The 21,875-nt window shown below is 32.3% G+C and overlaps 2 protein-coding genes across 2 annotated transcripts in view; one reads left to right on the forward strand and one right to left on the reverse strand.

Annotated features, from left to right (window-relative positions):
* The first annotated feature begins 758 nt into the window (after nt 1–758).
* On the forward strand, nt 759–8,195 carry LOC132730349 (pre-mRNA-splicing factor 38A-like). Its single transcript, XM_060716256.1, has 9 exons — nt 759–915; nt 2,870–3,029; nt 3,540–3,661; nt 4,135–4,220; nt 4,623–4,724; nt 5,427–5,533; nt 6,671–6,729; nt 7,129–7,153; nt 7,895–8,195. The coding sequence occupies exons 1-9, from the start codon at nt 786–788 to the stop codon at nt 8,091–8,093; spliced, it is 990 nt and encodes a 329-aa protein (XP_060572239.1). The 5' UTR covers nt 759–785; the 3' UTR covers nt 8,094–8,195.
* A 1,539-nt stretch (nt 8,196–9,734) lies between these two features.
* LOC132730354 (atrial natriuretic peptide receptor 1-like) overlaps nt 9,735–21,875 on the reverse strand; it is a 42,683-nt gene continuing 30,542 nt past the window's right edge. Inside the window, exons 10-18 of the mRNA XM_060716264.1 lie at nt 20,558–20,671; nt 19,855–19,974; nt 19,184–19,277; nt 18,164–18,251; nt 17,850–17,989; nt 17,312–17,461; nt 14,884–14,982; nt 14,366–14,460; nt 9,735–12,509 (exon numbers count right to left, since the gene is read on the reverse strand). Of these exons, the coding sequence (XP_060572247.1) occupies nt 12,261–12,509; nt 14,366–14,460; nt 14,884–14,982; nt 17,312–17,461; nt 17,850–17,989; nt 18,164–18,251; nt 19,184–19,277; nt 19,855–19,974; nt 20,558–20,671 (1,149 nt within the window). The 3' untranslated portion in view covers nt 9,735–12,260. The remainder of the gene's footprint in view (nt 12,510–14,365; nt 14,461–14,883; nt 14,983–17,311; nt 17,462–17,849; nt 17,990–18,163; nt 18,252–19,183; nt 19,278–19,854; nt 19,975–20,557; nt 20,672–21,875) is intronic.

A 21,875-nucleotide genomic window follows, 5' to 3' on the forward strand; every position in this document is an offset into this window, starting at 1 on the left:
CTGCCTTAAATACCAGAAACTATATGCCCTAATGCTTCTGGTACCATACACATGCACGGACATGTGTTGCACAATGTGAAGATTTAAAGAACAGATCAAAATACATACAGATCAATCTCAATGTCTATCGATGACAGAATGACCTTGATATGTTTTCCAAGGTCGCAGCAGCCACATCCGATCCAGGCATCTGAACGCACGTTAAAGCGAACAATAGATCTATAGAAAAAGGCTGGCTTTATAGCAAACACTCTATAAAGGCATCAGGTATGTTGGTGCTTAATTTAGAATGGGCCCAGTACTTTAATGGAAAGAAGAATATACTTTTGATACGATCATTTAATTGAAATTCAGCTGTTACCTTCTAATATTGTAGCCTTTACAGTATACTTTGGATTTTATGGTTGTGAATAATTACTAAGACATGTTTAAGTTTTGGCTAGACTTTAGAATATGTCCACAGCTATTTTAAAATTTTTACACACAATTACATTGTATCTCTTCAGTATGTATATATCAGTTTAACATCACTCAGATTAGTTCTAGGGTTACGATTAATGGTTAGGGCTATGGATTAGGGTTAGTGTCGTTTTTAGGGCTAGAGGGTTATGATTAGGATTATAACACATGAATTTTGTTGCGTACAAATTCTAATTTAAGTGCTCCCAAGCTTTAAGTAGAACACAATAACTTTATGTTGCAGGAAGTTAACTCAAAATTAGTGGCGTTAAACCTATTACAACAACAACTCCACAACAACAACAACAACAACAACAACAAAAATCATGGCGAATAGAACTGTAAAAGACGCTCATTCAATAAAAGGGACAAATCCACAGTATCTAATCGAAAAGATTATACGTACGAGGATATATGAATGTAGATACTGGAAGGAGGACTGCTTTGCACTTTCAGGTTTTTTACATTAAGTTGTTTAATGTTGTATATAACATAAAATCGGACGTAATAAATTCGGATATTTTTTTTTCAATGTCCTTTTTATTTATTCCACTCTGATCATTATTTATTCGATCCATATGTGCTTAATTAACAAAAATTCATAAAAAATAAAACAACAAATCATAATCATGAGGCAAAAAATAACATATATACATGTTCGACTTCCTTTTAATTTTGAAAAGTGCCGTACAGTACGGCTACTAGACAATACAGTGAGTCCTGGCTAGTCTTACGTGACTCACGTGTGCCTAGAACTTTTGGCTTCCTATAGACAGTGATTTTTTTTCCAATTTTCAAAACAACCTGTGGCTTTCTGAAGGGGAAAATTTTGCCCTGATTTAAAAAGAAAAGGGGGGGAAACATTTTCCCAAAAACTGGAAATTTGGGAATTTTTAACCACCAAAATTTTGTTTAAAATTTTTAAATTTTTAATTTTTAATTTTAATGCATGGGACTTTGCAGAAAACCATAGGGAAACTTTCTTCTTTAGGTGATTATAATTGTCAGATTTTAAGTAATGGGTTTTGGGGAAGAAATGCACAGGGCATTACAGGGGAAAAATTTAGTTTTTTTTGGGGAAAAATTTTCCTTTTTTTAGTAGGGAAAAAGCCTTTTTTCGGGTAAAAAAAAAGGGAAAAAATCATGATAGATCAAATTTTTTTAAACAGGCTCCCGGGAAAATGTTCATGCCCAAATTTGTTTAAAAATTCTTGAATTTTTACACTTTAGCATTTTTCACTTACACAATTTTACCAGCCCATTAAAGACGGCCCCTTGATAAGATCAAACTTGCGCTTGTAAATCAAAGGAAGTACGGCTAGCCAAAAGTTCTAGCTGTACGTGAGTCACGTATGACTAGCAAGGACTCACTGTATTGTCTAGCCGTACGGCACTTTTCAAAATTATATGGAAGTCGAACATGCGTAATTACATTATTTTGTGCCTCAATCATGATTATGATTTGTTGTTTTATTTGTATGAAAAATGATTTTTTTCTAATTAAGCACATGGATCGAATAAATAATGATATATGTATGATAACTTGCATGAATACAATTTTGCCGATACTGAATTTAACTGGGTGACGTCACAATTGCTTCTCCATCTATATTTAGCTCCATGCCAAAACAGTTGCATGAATTTTTGATCAAAAAATTGTTTTCTGTTTTAAATGGCGGAAAATAAAAGATGTTAAATTTTTTTTTAAAGAAAGGCATCGCTAATTAACAATAACAGTAGGCATAGTTTAGCCACCTGCAAAAGAAAAATACTTGAAACATCCATTCCTACTAACTGGTTAGGTAAAATTACAATTTCTGCAGTTCAATCTTCATACGTAAGTGTGACAAATCGGCATGTGTACATGATTACTAATTTACTATTGTTTACCAATTAATGAAAATTATCATGCTGTACACATCATATGCTGTGTATATTGATAAGTGGCAGATGAAAACCGCGAGTGTACCCATCAGTAATTGGCTTAAACCGCTTTTATGCAGATAATTCATCACGGCTAATGTACCTGAAGGTGGGGCTAATTGCTTTGTTGATGCAAAATTCTTGCATCAGCACTTATTGATGGCCAAACAGTAAAGTTTCCATGCATCCATCGGAAATTATCATGGGTCAAAAATGACACATGAGCTGATTTTCTGACGGGTCAAACAAATACATTTCAGAATTTTCACGGGTCAAGACCCAAGGTCTCGAATCAAACAAACACCCTGTTTAACATACATTGTATTGGTAATGCATGATTGATGATAGAAGAGAACTGATTTGTAAAATTCAATAACATATTTATAAAATTTAAGTAAAGCCATGTGTCTTCTCTTGAACTTCAATAATGAGATATATGCTTTAGGGTTTAAAGTTAATGAATTGTATGTTTTGTCTATTCTTTCAGCGGAGCTCCTTGTTGACAAAGCAATGGGTCTGAAATATGTTGGTGGTGTATATGGGGGTAATGTAAAACCAGCGCCATTTCTCTGTTTGCTTCTTAAGATGTTGCAGATCCAGCCAGAGAAAGATATCATTGTAGAGTTTATCAGAAATGAAGACTTCAAGTAAGTCCATTTTTCTCATTAAGTATATGAACTCAGACTCTGTGTCAACTGAGATGTTGAGTTGAGATAAATTAATGGAATTTGAATACTGAGCTCTTTGAAAAATGTTTAAGAAATTAGTAATTTTATGAATAAAGAAGCTCAACAAAAGATTTATGACTTCTTTATATTGGATCTTAATATAAACAAAGTAAGGACATGGCCAAGTGCTTAAATCATCAGATAAGTATCCTAAGTATGCTAGCTGCAGGGGGTCAAACCCTGTCAGGGTAAAGCTGTTGTGTCTTTGAGCAAGAAACTTTACACTCATTGCTTAGTACTGGTTGATTCGAGGAACAGATTCTGAAGTGTTCAATATTACTGTATACAGTAATAAGAATAGACATGCAAATTATAGATAGTTGGTTATTTTATGAACATTTTGGGTCAGCTTGAAGTAAGATTTATTATCAGTAAATGCAGATTCATACTATACATGTAAAACTATATAGATTTGATCTTACATTACAGATATGTAAGAGCACTGGGATCTCTATACATGAGACTGACAGGTACTTCCATAGACTGCTATAAATATCTGGAACCTTTGTATCTTGACTACAGAAAATTGAAAAGACAGCAAAGAGATGGCAGTAAGATGGTTATTTTCTTTATTTTCCCCTCATTAACGTTTACTTACGATATATATATGTGTATAAAGAACTTGCCATGACTTCAGAAATGGTTCATTTGTAGTTTAAGGAGTTTAAAGTTTGATGTTACAGTTCAATTGAGTAGTAAACAGAAGAATCATTGAAGGGGCGTCCATGGCCGAGGTGTTCAGGTCATTGACTATAAACTTCTTGTCCCTCAGGGCTATGGGTTTGAATCCAATCCCTGATTCTATCAAGTGAGGAAGCTATTCAGCTAGCTTGAGGATTGTTAGTGGTTCAACTGTGGTGCCCACTTGTGTCTGACATAAATCATGGGAGTGGCACCGGAGGTCTTCCTCCACCAGTGAAGCTTGAAAATTGCGTCATATGATGTTTACTGTGTAAGTGTGAGTTAAATCAAAACCAAAATACAATAGTTATGATGTAATTTGTATTTCTCTTTTAAAATCTAGCTTTTGAACTGGTACATATGGATGAATACATTGATGAGTTGTTGAGGGAGGAACGTTCCTGTGACATTATTTTACCTAGAATACAGGTGTGTATTGTTACCATCCAGTGTTTGTTTTCACACCCCCACTTAGGTGTTGGGGTCATATAGATTTGCCAGGGTAAGCTGTTATATGTAGACTGACATCCGACATAACAGTGGAAAGGGGGAGGGGCAGCCATGTCCTATAGATACAGTTCTAGTTTTTTGTCCATTTGGAAAGGGTCTCATTCTGTTGTGAGATGGGAAAATTTGGCTTTGAAAGCCTAATTCTGATTTTTTACTCTTTATTTTGGGAAAAAAGATTTTCATGTATGTCCCATACAGGAGGATGCTTTAACCATACCATATATGGTTGAGAAATCAAAACTGTAAGCAATTGATGATGCATGATTCAAAGCAAGGATATTTCAAGTACATATATTATATATTTATATTTGTTTTTGACAGAAACGTAATGTGTTAGAGGAGGGTAATCTACTGGACTCAAGAGTTAGTGCCCTTGATGAGGACCTCGAGGACATGGAGACCTCGGATGAAGAAGATATAATGGTAAATGATTACTGTTTTTTGGCATTTAGTTTTGTTTAATTTTTTACATCAAATTCACAATTGCCATTTTATTGTGCAAAAGATCACTGTCTTCATACAGCTCCTAGTATTTGTTGACCTGAAGGTCTGGATAATGGAATGGTTGTTGAGTTCTGTATTAGTGATGAAGGGTTATTGAATGTTGGTTGTCTTACCAAGATGCTTATAGATATACATGTATGGTATAGAGGAGAAGATGGATGTTTTTCTGTTCTAGCAATCATATGATCACTCCACATTTAGCTACCATATTCCAGGCAAGTACTTACCGATTCCAGTGGTATATAACTTTCTATTTTAGCTCTATTACTTTGTCTGTTATGCTTGCAGATATTTTTCTGTGCGACAATATTTTAATGAAAACATGCGGTAACATTCAATGTGTCACAGTTTCTGTAAGCATATCATGGAAAAGTACAAGGGCTACATTGGAAAAATTTGTACATTGTTTTGGAATCAGAAAATAATTGCCGAGAACATAGTATTTTTTTACTATTTAGGTATTGAAAAATACAAAAAATGAAAGCAAATATAGTGTAATTCATGAACTGGCTGTTAGCAGTGACCCAATATTCCCGTAAACAAATGTCACATGATCACCCGCCCGGTATAATACTATTATACATTGTCATGTATTTAATTGATTTGTGTTATTTATAACAGGATATTTATAAAGAGGCAGAGAAGAAACGCTCCAGCTACCGAGGGAATGACAAGCCTGCACGAAGTCCGTCACCAAAGTCTGGTAGAGGCAGTTCACCACACCATAGGTACAATATCTAATTTATATCTCATATTATTATACAGTAGAACTTCGGTAAGTCGAAGTTGAAGGGACTTGCGTAAAAACTTCGACACATCGGGACTTCGACTCATGAATCGCTCTCAATTCCTGACAAAATTTCGACCCGTGACTAGTCCTAATTATAAGCTCTATAACGAAACATATTTCATGTTTTTCCATCATTAATCTTATCTTTAAATTTTACAATGATAAATATAGCATGTCAAATTACGTTTTTCACGACTACCCAAAGAGTTACAAAAGGCGTATGATTACGAAAGGGCGATAACTAAACCAGCTTATAGTAAATATTTCGCGTGTTATTCTCACGCGACACCGGGTCAAGGATGTTTTCAAATGAAAGTAGTGAAGTAGTTCTTACTGTTTACTTTCAAATACCACTACGGCAATTAAATAGTTACGATTAAAGCATTTTATCACACATTTTATCTCAAACAAAGGCTGTTTGAACACACGGCTGTGTTATTAACACCTATCACACAAGTTGATTGGAAATCGTCTTCGCAGCCAGATAAGGTGTGAAAAATGTCTCGAGGTCAAAGGTGTCAAAACAATCCAACGACTTCGACTTATTTGTGGTAAATTGCACTAGATTTACTTTATACGGACCACGAAAAAACCTCGACACATCGAAAAATTCGACACATAAAATTTCAACTCATAAATAGGTTTTTATAAGGAATATATAGGGGGGAAAGTCGGGACTTTCATTTTTATTCGACACATCGAGAAAATCGACTAATCGAAGTTCGACTCATAGAAGTTCTACTGTATATGCACCTATAAAAAAGGACTTGCCACTAACTTTTGATATCTCACTTTGAAGTTTTCAGTTATATGTTAGAGCTGGTACACTACAACTACATATGTTAAGTTTGTTGGTGAATTACTGTTTCAAACTAGCGCCCTGAAGACGTCAATACATCAGTTTCAAATCATCAAGACTTATTCAAGTAATTTCTCTAATTTGTAATGTCTTCTGAAGTTGTGTTAATAAAATTATTCAGGGAATTTCTGCAGGCTTCATACTTAAAGAGAACTACCAGTAATTTATTTCACACAGTTTGATTTTAAAATAATTTATATCGTACTTTAATTTCAGAGATAGAACAAGAAAAAGATCCAGATCAAAAGACAGATCAGATAAAGATAGAAAAAGTGGTAAGTTTTCATTTTAATTTCAGATAAAATGTTGCTGCGTAACAATTCTCATTTCCGTAGGCATACATTATAATCCAGGGGGAATAACACATTTTTCCTACATCTAGATAAGATTAACAGATCACATGTAGAGAATCGTGCTTGAGAGGTAAAAAAAACAACATCTTTTACGTAACAAATTCTCAAACCTTCTGATATGTATGCTACATATATTATAGACTTAAAGTACTTTACATGTTTAAAATTTTAGTAGATTTTGATTGTTTCAAATCAGTAATGTAGGAAAGAGACTGTCCACAAATAATTATGAAAATTTATATTATATCATAGGTTTTACCGTGACAGAATTTCATTTAGATATGGGTATTGTGTATATGAAAATATTTCTTTCTTTTTCAGATAAAAGATATAAAGATGAGGACAGGTTTGTACAATGCTATCATTTGTTTGAGGGTTGCCTCATCTGAAATAATAACTTCTCATTGTTAATGTCTGGGACTTAAACAGCAAATGTTAAACCGAGCTTGTAAAAATTGCACTTGCATTCCAAAATTTTATAATCATTTGCATATTTTTAATGACATGTACGCTTTCATTTTCATTAGATATGCAAGGCTTTGGCAGTAAAACCATTGAAAATTGTTTCAAACAGATCTATGAATTATTTAGTAAATTGAATTACTATCTGGAAGTGTAACCTGAAATAACTGTTTTTTAAGTTTTAACCAAATAGTTTTTAGCTGGCTTTCCTTTCCTGGATGAGTAACCAGTAATTATCCATATCATCACAATTGGCTGACTACTACTAGTCATCTCACATGATTTCTGAATCAGTGGTGCAAAGCAAATGACTGGTAGACTCAATGTTGAAAATCAGTGATCACATAGAAATTTCTTCTTGACCGTGATTCCTGATTACTAATAAAATGCTTTGTATTGAGCTAAGTTGGTAGGAAAGGGGGGGGGGGCATGATGAGATTAATAAATGACTTGTAAGTCTACATCTATATGGTACAATCCAACTACCAATTTCTGATCATAATTGTCTCCGACACAATTTTTGGAATATACATACAAATTGAAATTCAATATTTATTGTGTAATTATGTGAAGAAATCTCTTAGTCTTACAATAAATGAATAATTATTCATGATTTTTTTTTCAGAAAGCATCGCAGTCATAAAAGTAGTAAAGATCATCGTGATAAAGATCGTGGTGATGACAGGCACAAGGACAGACATCGTGACCGTCACAGGGATCATGGGTCACGTGATTCACGTCACACATCATCAAAGGAAGATTTAGAAATACAAGAGGCCAATGAACTTAGAGCCAAGCTTGGAATGGCCCCACTAAGACCATAATGTAATCTTTAGTAGAAAAAGACATCTACATATACGCATATGAATTGTCATCAGAACTTTCCTGTGTTTAGCAGAATCAAGATTTATTTAAAGATCATTTAAAGGATCAAGTAAACTCCAGCATGAATATAAATTGAAGTTTCATTAATTGTACTTTTAGAAGAATTACATGATGTAAAATTTCATAAAATGAGAAATAAGGCAAATATTAAGCTTTACTGTTTGAATTTTATATTAGAGTCACATTTGTTCTGTTTGAAGAAATTTGTAATTTCAAAATTTTAAGCTGTTAAGTAACTGATATATTTTACAAGTTATTCTTGGCCTCATTTGAAACAAACTTTCAAATTTTGTAAAATTTTTACGAGGCTTTGTCAGTTTGGTGTAATAAAATAGAGGATATTTGTTTAGTTCAGTGTAACAACGGAATAGATTTCACCCAGTGAGCACCAAAAAGTACATTGTATATATTCACGAGTGAAATATTAACTTTTGGTGTTTACGCGGTGAAATATATTTTGATCTTACACTAAACTAAACAAATTTCTTTTTATTAAATGCAAAGAAATGTTTAAAAAGACATTTTAACCTAATAATAAATGAAAAGCGCGCCAAATAATAATACAATGTGACGTCACATCATTAAGTTGGTTCCCAGTACTGTGCATGTTGGTATATCACTGAAACAACTTAAGGGGCTTAAATTCAAATCAGTGAAAAATATCAAATTGATGAATTTACTATTTCAGTGAAATATCTGTTTTATATTTCACAAAATCAATAGAAATCACCAAGCGTAATAAATTATTTTAATTATCATCATTACATGATAGGTTTAAACACAGTATTTTGTATGGTAAAGTTTTTTGAAAATATTGTCTTTTATAAATAAAAACTTGATGGAAAAAAAAGGTTGTTCTGTCTTATTTATCCTAGCATTAAATAGCCCTTTTCTTCAGTTTCAAAATGAAGGGGTTAAATTCTTATAGAACTATAGTATCCAATAACTTAATGAAGAATTTGGTGGATATTAAAGTCTATGTACCTTGCTCAGCCTCGTGTGATATTCACCTCAGCATCGGTGGCCATCACATTAGCTTGGACATTCACCAAAATGTTCATTATACAGTAACTGATTTATTATATCGTATAAAACCAAATTAAAATTCTTCATTTGGTAATTTCTCAGAGTCCGTCTTCCCTTTTCACAAAATAGCTCTAAATAAGCGGATGGAAAGTGCAGAAGTTGCTTACCTATAATTTTTGGCATTTGATTCCATTTTAAAGTGGGTAAATGTTCACAAGCACAGCAAAATTGCCTTTTTTGTACATCCTTGTATTTTAGACAGAAATATATATGATAAAATTCAGGATGAAAATTATATGATTTATGCTTGCTCATATTTCAGAAGGTCTTCATGTCAAAATCGAAACTATTATAGAATTGAAGAAAAAACCACAAGATTTGTTAGAACAATGCTATAGTGCATTAGCAAATTTAATTATAGCATCAAATGGTATTTATGTGCTTAGGTTTCCACTGTAGCAAAAACTTTAATTCTAAGAAATCTGCGAACTTGAAAGGAGTGAATTTCCTTGGGTTTGTGGGGGAGGGATAGAGGTGTTAATAAATACCAACAATTGTTTTTGTTCCAAAGTGTATTATTTACATTACTAATGATATATGTCATATACAGAACAAGGTTATTTGCATGAATATGTTTTGAAAAATAAAGCATTATTTTATATTAATCTCTGACAAACTGATTCTAGACAGTGACACTAATAAATTAGGAACAGTATGCATTTTGTCATGATATCATTTGTACTAAATTGATGTAACTTCTATATTTCAAGACATAACATATATGGCTAGCATATTGCAAATTGTTAAAGCTATAAATTCTCTTTCCTTGTACAATAAAAACAACATTAAAATTGTGTCCATTTACAATGAAATAGTGCATTTCCACCAAAATTTGTCTTGAAACTTACAATGGTTAAATAATAAAGTCTGAACATTTTGTATGATGTCATAGTGTTAAAAAAGCAAGTGCTACTGATTGGGACTGCTTTTATATCCTTGTTATATATGACTTTCTAAAATGGCAGCTGTCATAAAATGTACACAAGCATCTGTTTGGCAAAGACATCAGACTATTACTAATGTGAACAAGTTAACGCATGCACTGGCTGGCATAAAATTAATTTAATATTATCTTGAACACATTACAAATATGATACAAAATGCCTGTCTGGTTAAACATCTAAAACTCCTGTCTGGTTAAAGATACAAATGCCGGACTGGTTAAACATACAAATTCTTGTCTGGTTCAAGATACAAATGCCTGTCTGGTTAAACATACAAATTCCTGTCTGGTTAAACATACAAATTCCTGTCTGGTACAAGATACAAATTCTTGTATGGTTAAACATACATATTCCTGTATGGTTAAACATACATATTCCTGTCTGGTTTAACATACAAATTCCTGTCTGGTTTAAACATACAAATGCCTGTCTGGTTAAAACATACAAATCCTTGTCTGGTTTAACATACAAATTCTTGTCTGGTTTAACATACAAATTCTTGTCTAGTTAAACATACAAATTCTTGTCTGGTTTAACATACAAATGCCTGTCTGGTCAAAACATACAAATTCTTGTCTGGTTTAACATACAAATTCTTGTCTGGTTAAACATACAAATTCTTGTCTGGTTAAACATACAAATTCTTGTCTGGTTAAACATACAAATTCTTGTCTGGTTAAACATACAAATTCTTGTCTGGTTAAACATACAAATTCTTGTCTGGTTAAACATACATTTTCCTGTCTAGTTAAACATACAAATTCCTGTCTGGTACAAGATACAAATTCTTGTCTGGTTAAACATACAAATTCCTTTCTAGTTAAACATACAAATTCTTGTCTGGTTAAACATACAAATTCTTGTCTGGTTAAACATACAAATTCTTGTCTGGTTAAACATACAAATTCCTGTCTGGTTAAACATACAAATTCTTGTCTGGTTAAACATACAAATTCCTGTCTGGTTAAACATACAAATTCCTGTCTGGTTAAACATACAAATTCTTGTCTGGTTAAACATACAAATTCCTGTCTGGTTAAACATACCAATGCCTGTCTGGTTAAACATACCAATGCCTGTTATATGACATATCAAGCAAACACAATTGTAAACTTTAAGAAGTAAACACACAATTCTAAATTTTCATAACTCATTTCATTACTTTTCATAAAATATTCATGATACAACTTTGCTTTACATTTAACTTCAAACTATGCAAAAACAATTTTCAAACAGTTTAATACACACACTCACTCTTTCTCACTAGAAATGTACATACTTAATCAAACTTCACAACATTTTTCCTTATTTCATTGAACAAACTTAAATACATTATATTTTTCCTTATTTCATTGAACAAACTTTTAAATACATTAAACTCATCATTTTAGCTGCCTGGTGTATTTCTTCTTGAATTCTTGTATATAAGCATGAATCAATCTCTTTTGAAAATAAATATTAGTTACTGCCCTGATCTGGACTTAGAATGGAGTGTTTTTAACACAATGTAATATATTATTGGATTCTTTGTTAAGAAAGCAGTAAAAAGTGATTTTTTTTGTTCTTTGGAGGTCCAAAAAGTAATTCTGTATAATTCTGTAAATTACAATCTGTGTAATTCTATTTTGAATTGTAGTGTACTCAAGTTGAATTAAAATTACTCTATTTCTATACTATTTATTCAAATGCATTACAAATGAACATTTCCCATGTCGGGAAATTTTAAACCATTATTTCTATAGATAAGCTGAAATTCAGATTTCCTAGAATGGGCAATGATAATATTTTCAATTTAATCAATATTTTCTAGAAAATGCTACAAAAACATTTCCTCTAGATAAGGTAAAATATATCAATGTTATAATCTCCAGGTGACTGGGCAATGCAAATTTAAACTGGAAATTCATCCATTTATATCATTCATTCTTTCAGGTAACTAAACTTCTAAAAGTTCAACATCTTATTTCTTAAACAATACAATAATATTACACTTCATATAAATAAGTGTAATTGATAAGGTACTGTCAGTAAAAAACAATACTGTACACAATTGTCCTTTCTTTCTACAAATTCTTCTCAGGCATTATCTTGTTTAGTTTGGGACTCTCGTACAGCTATCACTTGACTCCCTGGTTTGTTGGCATCACTCCCAGATGCACGTATGCCGCCCTCAGACGCAGGTGCATGTATACCGACCTCAGTCGCAGATGCATGTTTACTGCCCTCAGTCGCAGGTGCATGTATGCCGCCCTCAGTCCCAGGTGGAGGTTCCTTATAAGAAGGTTCTAAGCCATGCAGCCACCATGTCAACATATCTCCTTTACCCTGAAATATTCAATAATCAACACCTTGGTTAAAAGCTGTTGTCTGGTTTGAAATAACTTACAGCAATAAATGTTTTTGTACAATATGTTTTTTTTCCCCCTTCTTCAAACTGCATGGTCAGGTGAACTTAACAGGTGTATTGCTAGTAAACTTCTTGAATTTTTAGCTCAACTATTCGCAGAATAATCGAGCTAATGCATTTGTCGGTGTCTGCGTCCCTGTGATTAAGTTTTTGCGTGTAAGCTGGTATCTCCATAACTACTGAAGGGAATGGATTGAAACTTCACACACTTTTTCTCTGTGATTATCTTACATGATTGGCACAAGTCCCATAACTCTGATTTGCTTTTTTGCATAATTATGCCCCTTTTTCAACTTAGAAATACTTGGTTAAGTTTTTGCGTGTAAGCTGGTATCTCCATAACTACAGAAGGGAATGGATTGAAACTTCACACAGTTGTTCTCTGTGATTATCAAACATGATTGGCACAAGTCCCATAACTCTAATTTGATTTTTTGCATATTAAATTTTATTCCCCTTTTTGGGCTTAGAATTTCAAGTTCAAGTTTTTGCTTGCAAGCTGGTATCTCCATAACTGCTGAAGGGTTTGTGCCTTTTTTGGAACATTTTTATGCATTCATAATAATAAAGCAGTGATTAACTCGATAAAACATCTTAATAACAAGCCTTTGTACCTTTTCGGACAATTTTATGTATTCATATAGGTAAGCATTATTATACTCAATGAAACACCCTTGTGACAACTTTTTGAATAGTCGAGCGTATGTCCTCCGACAGTTCTTGTTCTATAAATGATGTCTAGAATTATTTGTTTGTTTTTACTATTTAGCACCAACACAAGTTAAGTCATTTGGCGCCGAAACAGGAAAAATGATTTTGGCTGACCTCAGGTTTTGCAAACTTAAAGCCACACCAGGGGTCAAAAAGTCAAAACCATCTCAACTACTAGAGCCAAGAGATGCATAGACTCCAGGAATTAGAACTCATTTAGTCGACACTTACAATCACACAGGGATAAACAGTGGCTGCAATTCTGATGCCTCAACCTTAAAGGCAACTCATCAGCCATCAGGGGGCTAAAACTAGTTGATGTAAATCATTTCCCCCAAATTCTATTAACTGTAAAATCCCGATTTAATGCTTTCGGGGGGCGTAACATTTTTCAATAATGATAAAAAAAAAAAAGATTAAAAAAAAAAAATTCTCTCTTCAAACGATGTAAAAAATCCACAAACACATCATCATCCTGCTTGCAGTTGACACCTTTGATCTTGCAGACAATCTGATCAATGCTACTTTCCTAATTTACAATGTGTCATTACAGGCCCCACTTCCAGATCTGTGTAGTTGTCTAGGCACAAAGCTATATCGATAGTGCGTGTACTGTAAATATGTTTTGTTTACCATTTAGTGTTTTTATCATTAATACTGTTTTCAAGTAGACTACACTCTGTTTTAGTCAACTTTAAAGTGTTTAAGTTTTGATTCACAGATAATTTTCATAAATGGAATGATATGGTGGTGGGGGGGAGGTGGATGGGGGTAATTAGGGTGGGGGCATTAAATCGGGATTTTGCGGTTATCTTTTTCCCATTTTATCTTATCCAGACATTCAACAATTTATCTACGAAATAAGATGCAAGCTTGAAACTATTCACAAAAGGAGTGGAGGAAATTTATTATAATTACTAATATAGTACCCTGTTTTAAATTACTATTTATCAATCGTCATTTAAATTTTCTGTATCAGTCACGTTTTAGTAAAGGACAGAAATCATTCATTATTATTATTATGTAATTAAAATTTTGGTGACAACAGAAATCCCAACGTTACCTTGACAGCAATTGTTCCTCTTTTTTCCATGTTAAACTTATTTCCATACTTGATCAACTCATTGTAGCATGGATTACTGATATGGATTTTATAAGCTGTGAAATAATAATAAAATAAGGCATTTTCATAAATGATTCAATTTGTAATTTATGATTCAAAGTTTCATTCAAAATAATCTTACATCAAAGAACTATGTGGCAACCCAAATACTTAATCTTAAATATGTTTTATCGTTTACAAGAGTAAAATTTAGAAAGGTCTAGAAAAACGTTTATTCAATGATAAAATGTCTTATCTTAGATTTAATTTCAATGCAGCCTGTATTTATATTTAGGGAAAAATACTGGTTTAAATCTGTTTAACTCAGTACCAGTCAAATAGTTTCTTAAAGCATGCATTTATGTCTGAAATTTCAATTAGTCTCTGCTAAAATGAGATTTCAGAAAAAGTGTTAAAAAAGCAAGTGCAGAAAACACAAACACAGAAAAAAATCAAGTTTTTTTTTATTCTGTACAAACCTTCACTGTTAGACTCCATTCTACTGGCAGTATTAACAGTATCTCCAAACAGACAGTACCTAGGCATCTTAATACCTACAACACCAGCACATGCTGGACCTGTAACAATAATACTTAAAATAATTAAAGGCACTTAACCTACTACAATTGAAAGTTATAAGTCTCCGACACATGTATAGAGCCAGGCCTCAGGGGTGAGACTGAACATCTCTACAGTTTGACCAGACTCTATTATTGCTGACTGACCAACTTCAAATTGTTATCTTCATATCCCATGAATTGATAATGGACAGTTTAAACAAGAGCACCACATACACTGTTAATCTTGGCAATAACCAAATTTAACAAAATTCTCAGTAAAAAATGGGTAAACTAAAAAAATATGGATTTAAGAATTATGCCCCTTGCCTAACAACTTCACCTTGTCATTATAAGCAAGTATTTAAAAATTTATGTCTATAACTTTTAAAATGTTTAAATAATGGACTTAACATAAAAATTTTGACAATGACAACACAGTGATCATATTAACTGGACTTTTTCTTCGAAACAGACGAGCTAAATAATGGATGCTGAAAAAATTCATTTACAGGGGTTTACTTAAGGTTTTGACTTTCACTTGCCCGAAGGGCAAGTAACTTTGAAAATCTACTTGCCCCCAAGAAAAACAGGTTGCCCGATCTTAAATGTGAAGATTGTTAATAATCAAAGCAAAAATTATGGGTAAAAATAAGATTTATTGCAGATCCTATCAACTTATGCCTCAGATAGTAAAATAGTCCTAAATTCCCTACTGTATATGTTTTTTTGCTTGTCAACACAACTGTCTTTGCCAGGGATCCAATAGAAATCCCTGAGATTAAATTTAGAAAAACTCCTAAATGTCAGGGATTCCTGACATCAAAATAGTAAAATGAAAATGAAGATTAACAATAGTCGTGATCTGTTAAGGCTTATAAAAATTACAGGTAATAATTAGGCCCTATTCCAGGTGCCTTTTAAAATACATTAACATTCAGATGCTATCACCTTAAAAATATTTATTCCCTATTACAACTTTAAAAAGGAAACAGTACATTGATTGTTGAAAATTGTGATAGGATTTAAATGTTTATTGTTGATTTCAAACAATGTAAAATATCAAAAATATGTTTGCTTTGTTTGCATTACCAAACTAGCTATGTACCTTTCAAATTTATTTCATTTTTAAAAACAACAAGTTGCTCCAAGTCCATGACAGGATGTGTTATACTCAATTTAAATTGATCTGTCTGATTCCTATCCTCCCTGTGTGTATTGAAATTTATTTGAAGTTTTAACCTATGTCACATCAAAGGGACTCACCGCATGCAGTAATCATACAGTTCAGAGCACTGACTGGTTCAAAGAACTGTCAGACGAAATACGTCATTTGCTGTATGTTTCACCTAGGGAGGTTTTTTTCTGTTTTGGTCGTAAATTAGGCATGACCTAGATTGACCTCAGATGACTTATAGTTACACAATATGCTGTGATTTACCAAAAAGGATTTTAGACATTATATGGATTATTTTATTCTGTTTATTAATAGATCTAGAATATTTGTAAACATTGCTGTAGGGGAGAAAGGAAAATAAATTAACAACAGTTCAAGACTATTATGATTTTTCGTCAAGATTTGTGTAAAAAAGATTACTGGTGACGAATTTTAAAAAAATTCTATAGGCCTATTGCAAATGAGTTGACGACGCCAGTTTGTTAAAGAATGACCGTACGAAGGAAAAAATAGCTAAAGGATTCAAAGGAGTAGATTTTTACGGCCTGATTTTTCTGTTCTTTTTTTAACCTTGCAGATGTGTCAGTCTTTATTGACATAACTCATTTTGAATTTTTGTGATTTTATGCTATTTATTCAGAAAATCAGATGTTTTCTTTGCCGTGGCTTTTTCTTTAATTGCTGTAGACTTTTTTCTTTTAAAAATGGGAAAACTTTCGGCGCCGCCCGCCATTTTGAAAATAAAGCAAAATGGAAAAAGTTTTTTTACGTTATTTGATTGGTTGATAGGAGTCCAACTACAATCAGAAACAGTTAAAAATACACTTGTTTGACTGTAATATGAACGGAAAGAAAAGTATTATCGGCAAAAGATATCAAAGCTAATAGAAGGCATAATGAAAATTCACTTGCCCGCCGGGCAATTTGCTTTCAAATTTCACTTGCCCGCAGCGATTTCTACCCGACGCGGGCAAGCGGGCGTCCGCTTAAATAAACCCCTGATTTAAGAAAATCAGCAAGTTTGGGGTTAAAAAGATATGAAGGGACTTTCTTCCTTATACACAGTTATTCATTAATTCATTGAAGCATTGTCTATGATCAAAATTAATGACAATTTATTATTACAACATATTCTTGATAAAATTTAGCAAGAGAAAAGACTATTATATGTACCTGTATGTAAACCAACTCGAATCTTTAGAGGTTCTTCTGGCATATGGGGAATAACAAAGGTTTCACAAGCTCTGACAAGGTCAATAGACATCTGAGCAACTTCACTTGCATGATGTTCAGTAAATATTGGAATTCCTGACACAACCATGTCTAGAAATAACAACAAATTTTCATTTTTGTAAAAGAAAAAAGTTACAAAAAGACAGTATCTAATAACTGTAATTTATGCAATTTAAAACTCCAAAGTTCAGGTGAGTCGAATTATGTTGAAAATCTTGCATATACTGCCATATACTCATTTCAAAAAAGATAACTACACTATTTAACAAATTAAAAATTTATCCGATTATTCTAAGAAATAATTTATTTTTCCTTACATTAATCAATAAAAACACTTCAGATTTTATGGAACAATTTTACTTTTTATGCTAACATTGCAAGGTTCCTCTCCACACTGACTCAAAAGATACATGCCCCAAAATTCTACCAATTGTTGTAATGAAATTAGGCATTGCTATAAACTAAATATTAAACTTACAGGCATCTCCAATTGTTTCCACTTTATACACATCATATTTGTCAATGATGTCATCAAAGGTAACATAGAGCTTGTTCAGCAGACCGACAACCTGGATTGGGGCACTTCTTCCAGAAATCGTGGTGAAACCAACAATATCACTACAATGTTAAGAATCATTTGAGTGTTATATTACAACTTAAGAAGAGAGAATTAACTTAAGATATTTGCAAGTTGGAAAATTCCATTTGTCCACCTGTATAAAAGTAGAATCTAAAGCAGTCACTGATTTTTTTACTCTTTAAATGCAAAACAAAATGAATGAAATTCTGTACCTGAAATATATAGTACAGATGTCATGGAACTTGGCATCTATAGTTTTTCCCATTCTGAGATCATCGGCAACTGCCCTTGGCAACATACCTGCAAATACATTAGAATTCTAGAATGTCAAACGGTCAGAGATTTTTCTCATGAAATAGAGTCTGTTTACTTTTTTATGCAACATTTGAATATTCCCAATTTATTCATTTTTTTTTTACTTTGTAAAGATTTCCCTTAAACAGCTCATCTTTTAGGGCATAGTCATAAAAATTTTATTGAAAAAATGAAAATGAATTAGAATTTATAATGCAAAAAATCAGGACTTTTATTTTACTTCCTCACACCAAGAAAATCGACTAATCTAAGTTCAATGCATATAAGTTTTACTGTAAATATAACAACACAATTTTCAAACTCAATGCAATGTTAAAGTTAAGAATGAAGAATATGAGATCTAAGGTTCACAAGCAGCGGATTTGGAAACACTATAGGAATAAGTTTTACAGAAAAATAGGTTGTTTATGCTGTAACAATAATTTAGTATGGTATGAATAATAAACAAATATCAATATCACTAAAACAAATGAAATTGTAAGTTGTACCGGAGTTTCCATTGACACTTTCCAGTGATTTTCCTGCTTATATAACAGACTCCAATAAAAGGCCTCTTCCCAATTGAAATTTTCTTTAAAATCATGGCCAGTTTTCCCAAAAAATCTGAACTTAAATCTGCTTTTTTACTTCCCAAATTAGCAATTTTTGCGATTTTTTTCCCAAAAATCAAGCTGCTAAGGCCTCTTCCCAATTAATTGAGAAAAATCACTGCTTTCTGTATATAAATGGCTTGGAATCAAGATGAAAAACTTCATAAGGCATTACAGAAGCATTTTTGAAAGCCTAAGAAAATAGTCATACTGGAGTGCCTCTTGTTTAACTCAATAGCAAAATGATGCTAAGAGGTGTTACTTTTTTTTAATACTAAGACATAAGAATAAATGAATGTGATCATATTAAAAACTAAGATCACTAACTGTATAAAAGACGATCTGTCTTGGCCTTCTCAGCCACTAGATCAGCTGTTCTCTCTCCTACAATGGCTTCCAAATGCTTCGAGTACTTCTCCATCTATAAAATAAAGTGGCTTAAACTTCCTGAATAACATTGCCCAGATACACAAATTTGCACATATACATGTATATATGTTAATGGAATTAAATTAAATCTTTGACTTTGTGATTATGCCTGATAGCCAGTATACTTTTATAGTCTTATAATAATGGTAGTACAAGTCTAACATCTGTATAACCTGTAACAATTAGTAATATTACCTATATTGTTAAAACTTTTTTTATTTATTTCAAAACCTAAAAACATCTTTTCACCGACAGCATGAGATGCCAAACAGTTCAAAGGTCCCGGGTTTCAACTCTTGTGAGGCTCTTTAAATTCTTTCATTTGAGAAAATTAGCTCTAAGCTTACAGGTCAATAGTTAGATTTGTACCTGAAATAAGGAAGTCCCAGGGGGGACATTGCAGGTGTAATTGAGAACTTTCCCCACTGGATATGCTGGAAATTTGCCACAAGACCTTAATAATGCTGGTGTTACTTAAAATAATAATAGTAATAAAAAAATTCCAATAAACAGTTGCCACGAATGACAAAAATATATAATAATCTATGATGACAAATAAATCAACCTACCATCGCCATCATTAAGTCAACAGCGCTCTGTTTACTTGGGTTGATCTTCTTAATAGTTGCACGGATATGTGCAAATGTTGGACGCTCTGTTGGCACGTTATTCCAACAAACATCAATCAGCTAAATTTTACAAGAAAAAAAAAGACAATTACTTCTTTTATTCCGCAGACTGTATGTAAGATATAAGATTATTACCATTCTGATGTTATACAGCTAAAATTCAAGTAAACAATCTGATTAAAATCAGCTCCTAAATAACGCTTTGCATCTAAGGATCTCATATCCACCCATAGGTAGTCACCTTTTCATGGTCTTTCAAACAACCAATCATTGACAAGCTTTTATTATTTTGAAAGAGATGTGGTTTTAATTCTAACCCTTGGAAAACCAATACTGAGTAGGTAATTTTCACGATTTCCAGATCAAACATGGCATTGTCCATAATAGCCGAGTCAGGTAAACTGGCAAAACAATCTTGTCGATTAAAATTCACTCTATCATATTTCAAATTAATTTGTTAAAAATAACTTCAAACATTTTTTTCTAACAAAAATCACCAAATTAATTGGTTTAACTTCCACAGTTAACATCAATGGCTTGTTATTTTTTCATTAAAATGAAGACATTTCATATACGTGTCAGTTTGATTTCTTGCAAGTCCCTTCAACTTGGATAAATTACAAGAGAATTCTTGAGTTTATACCTGATTGTATTGTTCAGGACAAGGGCAAATGTCATCTTTGTTATCAAACAAATCTGGATTAAAACTTGGAAGAGCAGGTTTCCATGTTGGTGATAAACTAAAGCAATCTTCATCCTATAAATAGAATAAAATATTTAGGTGCTTTCTTTAATCATTCAAACAAAAACTGTGATACTAGTGTTGGAAAATACCAGGGATTTTTTTGGCTTATTTTATAGCCAATACTCAGTCATATTCCCCAATTGAAAATAGTACCGTAAAATTCCTAATAAACGCCCCTCCCCTATTAAATTTTTAGCCCCCAGGCTTTTTGATATGGAAAAAAATCTGCTCATCAGTGGTGAATTAACTCTTTAATAAATCCATAATTTTATTCAAATCCTTCAGAATCCATTTTATTTCACAGTAAACACAAAAATGTATCACATGAACATTAAAATCTTCACACATTTTATTACCAACACTTGTTAACAATAATGTATTTTCAATGATTTTTGGATTTAGGAAAAATCATGTTGTAATAATAGCCCCCTCTTTTGGAGAATGTTAAGCCGCCGGGGTTGTTTAAGAGGAATTTTACGGTATATTATTTTCACAATACATTAGGAAAGAATTCCCAATTGAAAGTTGAAAAATTAAAATATTAAATAAAAAAATTCTAAATTTTTTGAAAATAAGGGCTTCTTCACTGTTATAGTGCGTAGCTGTTTGAAGATGCCATCCTAGACAGTGATGAATTCATTAAATCACTGTAAAATTTCAGTCATGCATTTTTTCTCATTTTTAAAAAATCATCGCTGTAATTCCCAATTCCACAGGTATGCCCGGTCATGTGGAAAAAAAATCCATGAGTACATTATTGCATTAAAACTGCACAGTTACAACTATACATTAACAGCTCAGCTTGATCAAATTAAAATGTCACATTATATTCATCATGTTAAAGTACTTTTCAAATACTATGATTGAATCCCTATAAGAAATGCATATTTCAATTTAGAGGAAGTTTGTATCATGCTCAAGAAATTTACATTCATGATATATTATTTTCATCTGCATTCAAAAATGATAGTTTCTGCAAATTATTCAAAAACTATCTGTTGTCCGAGAAAATGTCCAATTTGCATATAATCCTTTCAGACATCAAAACTGCAACTATAAAAATTACTTCAAACAAATAAATCTCTATTGCTAATTTTAGTCATATTGAAAATGTGCAATTAGATGAAAGTTTGAGGTCTTAAGAAAAATAAAGTCTCACATTTGCGAAAGATCTCATTTAAAATTGTTCAGGGATGCTAACAGGTTATTTGAAAAA

The sequence above is a fragment of the Ruditapes philippinarum genome, unplaced genomic scaffold, assembly GCF_026571515.1.
Source record: "Ruditapes philippinarum isolate M1 unplaced genomic scaffold, ASM2657151v2 ctg62_1_1_1_1, whole genome shotgun sequence".
NCBI classification, from domain to species: domain Eukaryota; kingdom Metazoa; phylum Mollusca; class Bivalvia; order Venerida; family Veneridae; genus Ruditapes; species Ruditapes philippinarum.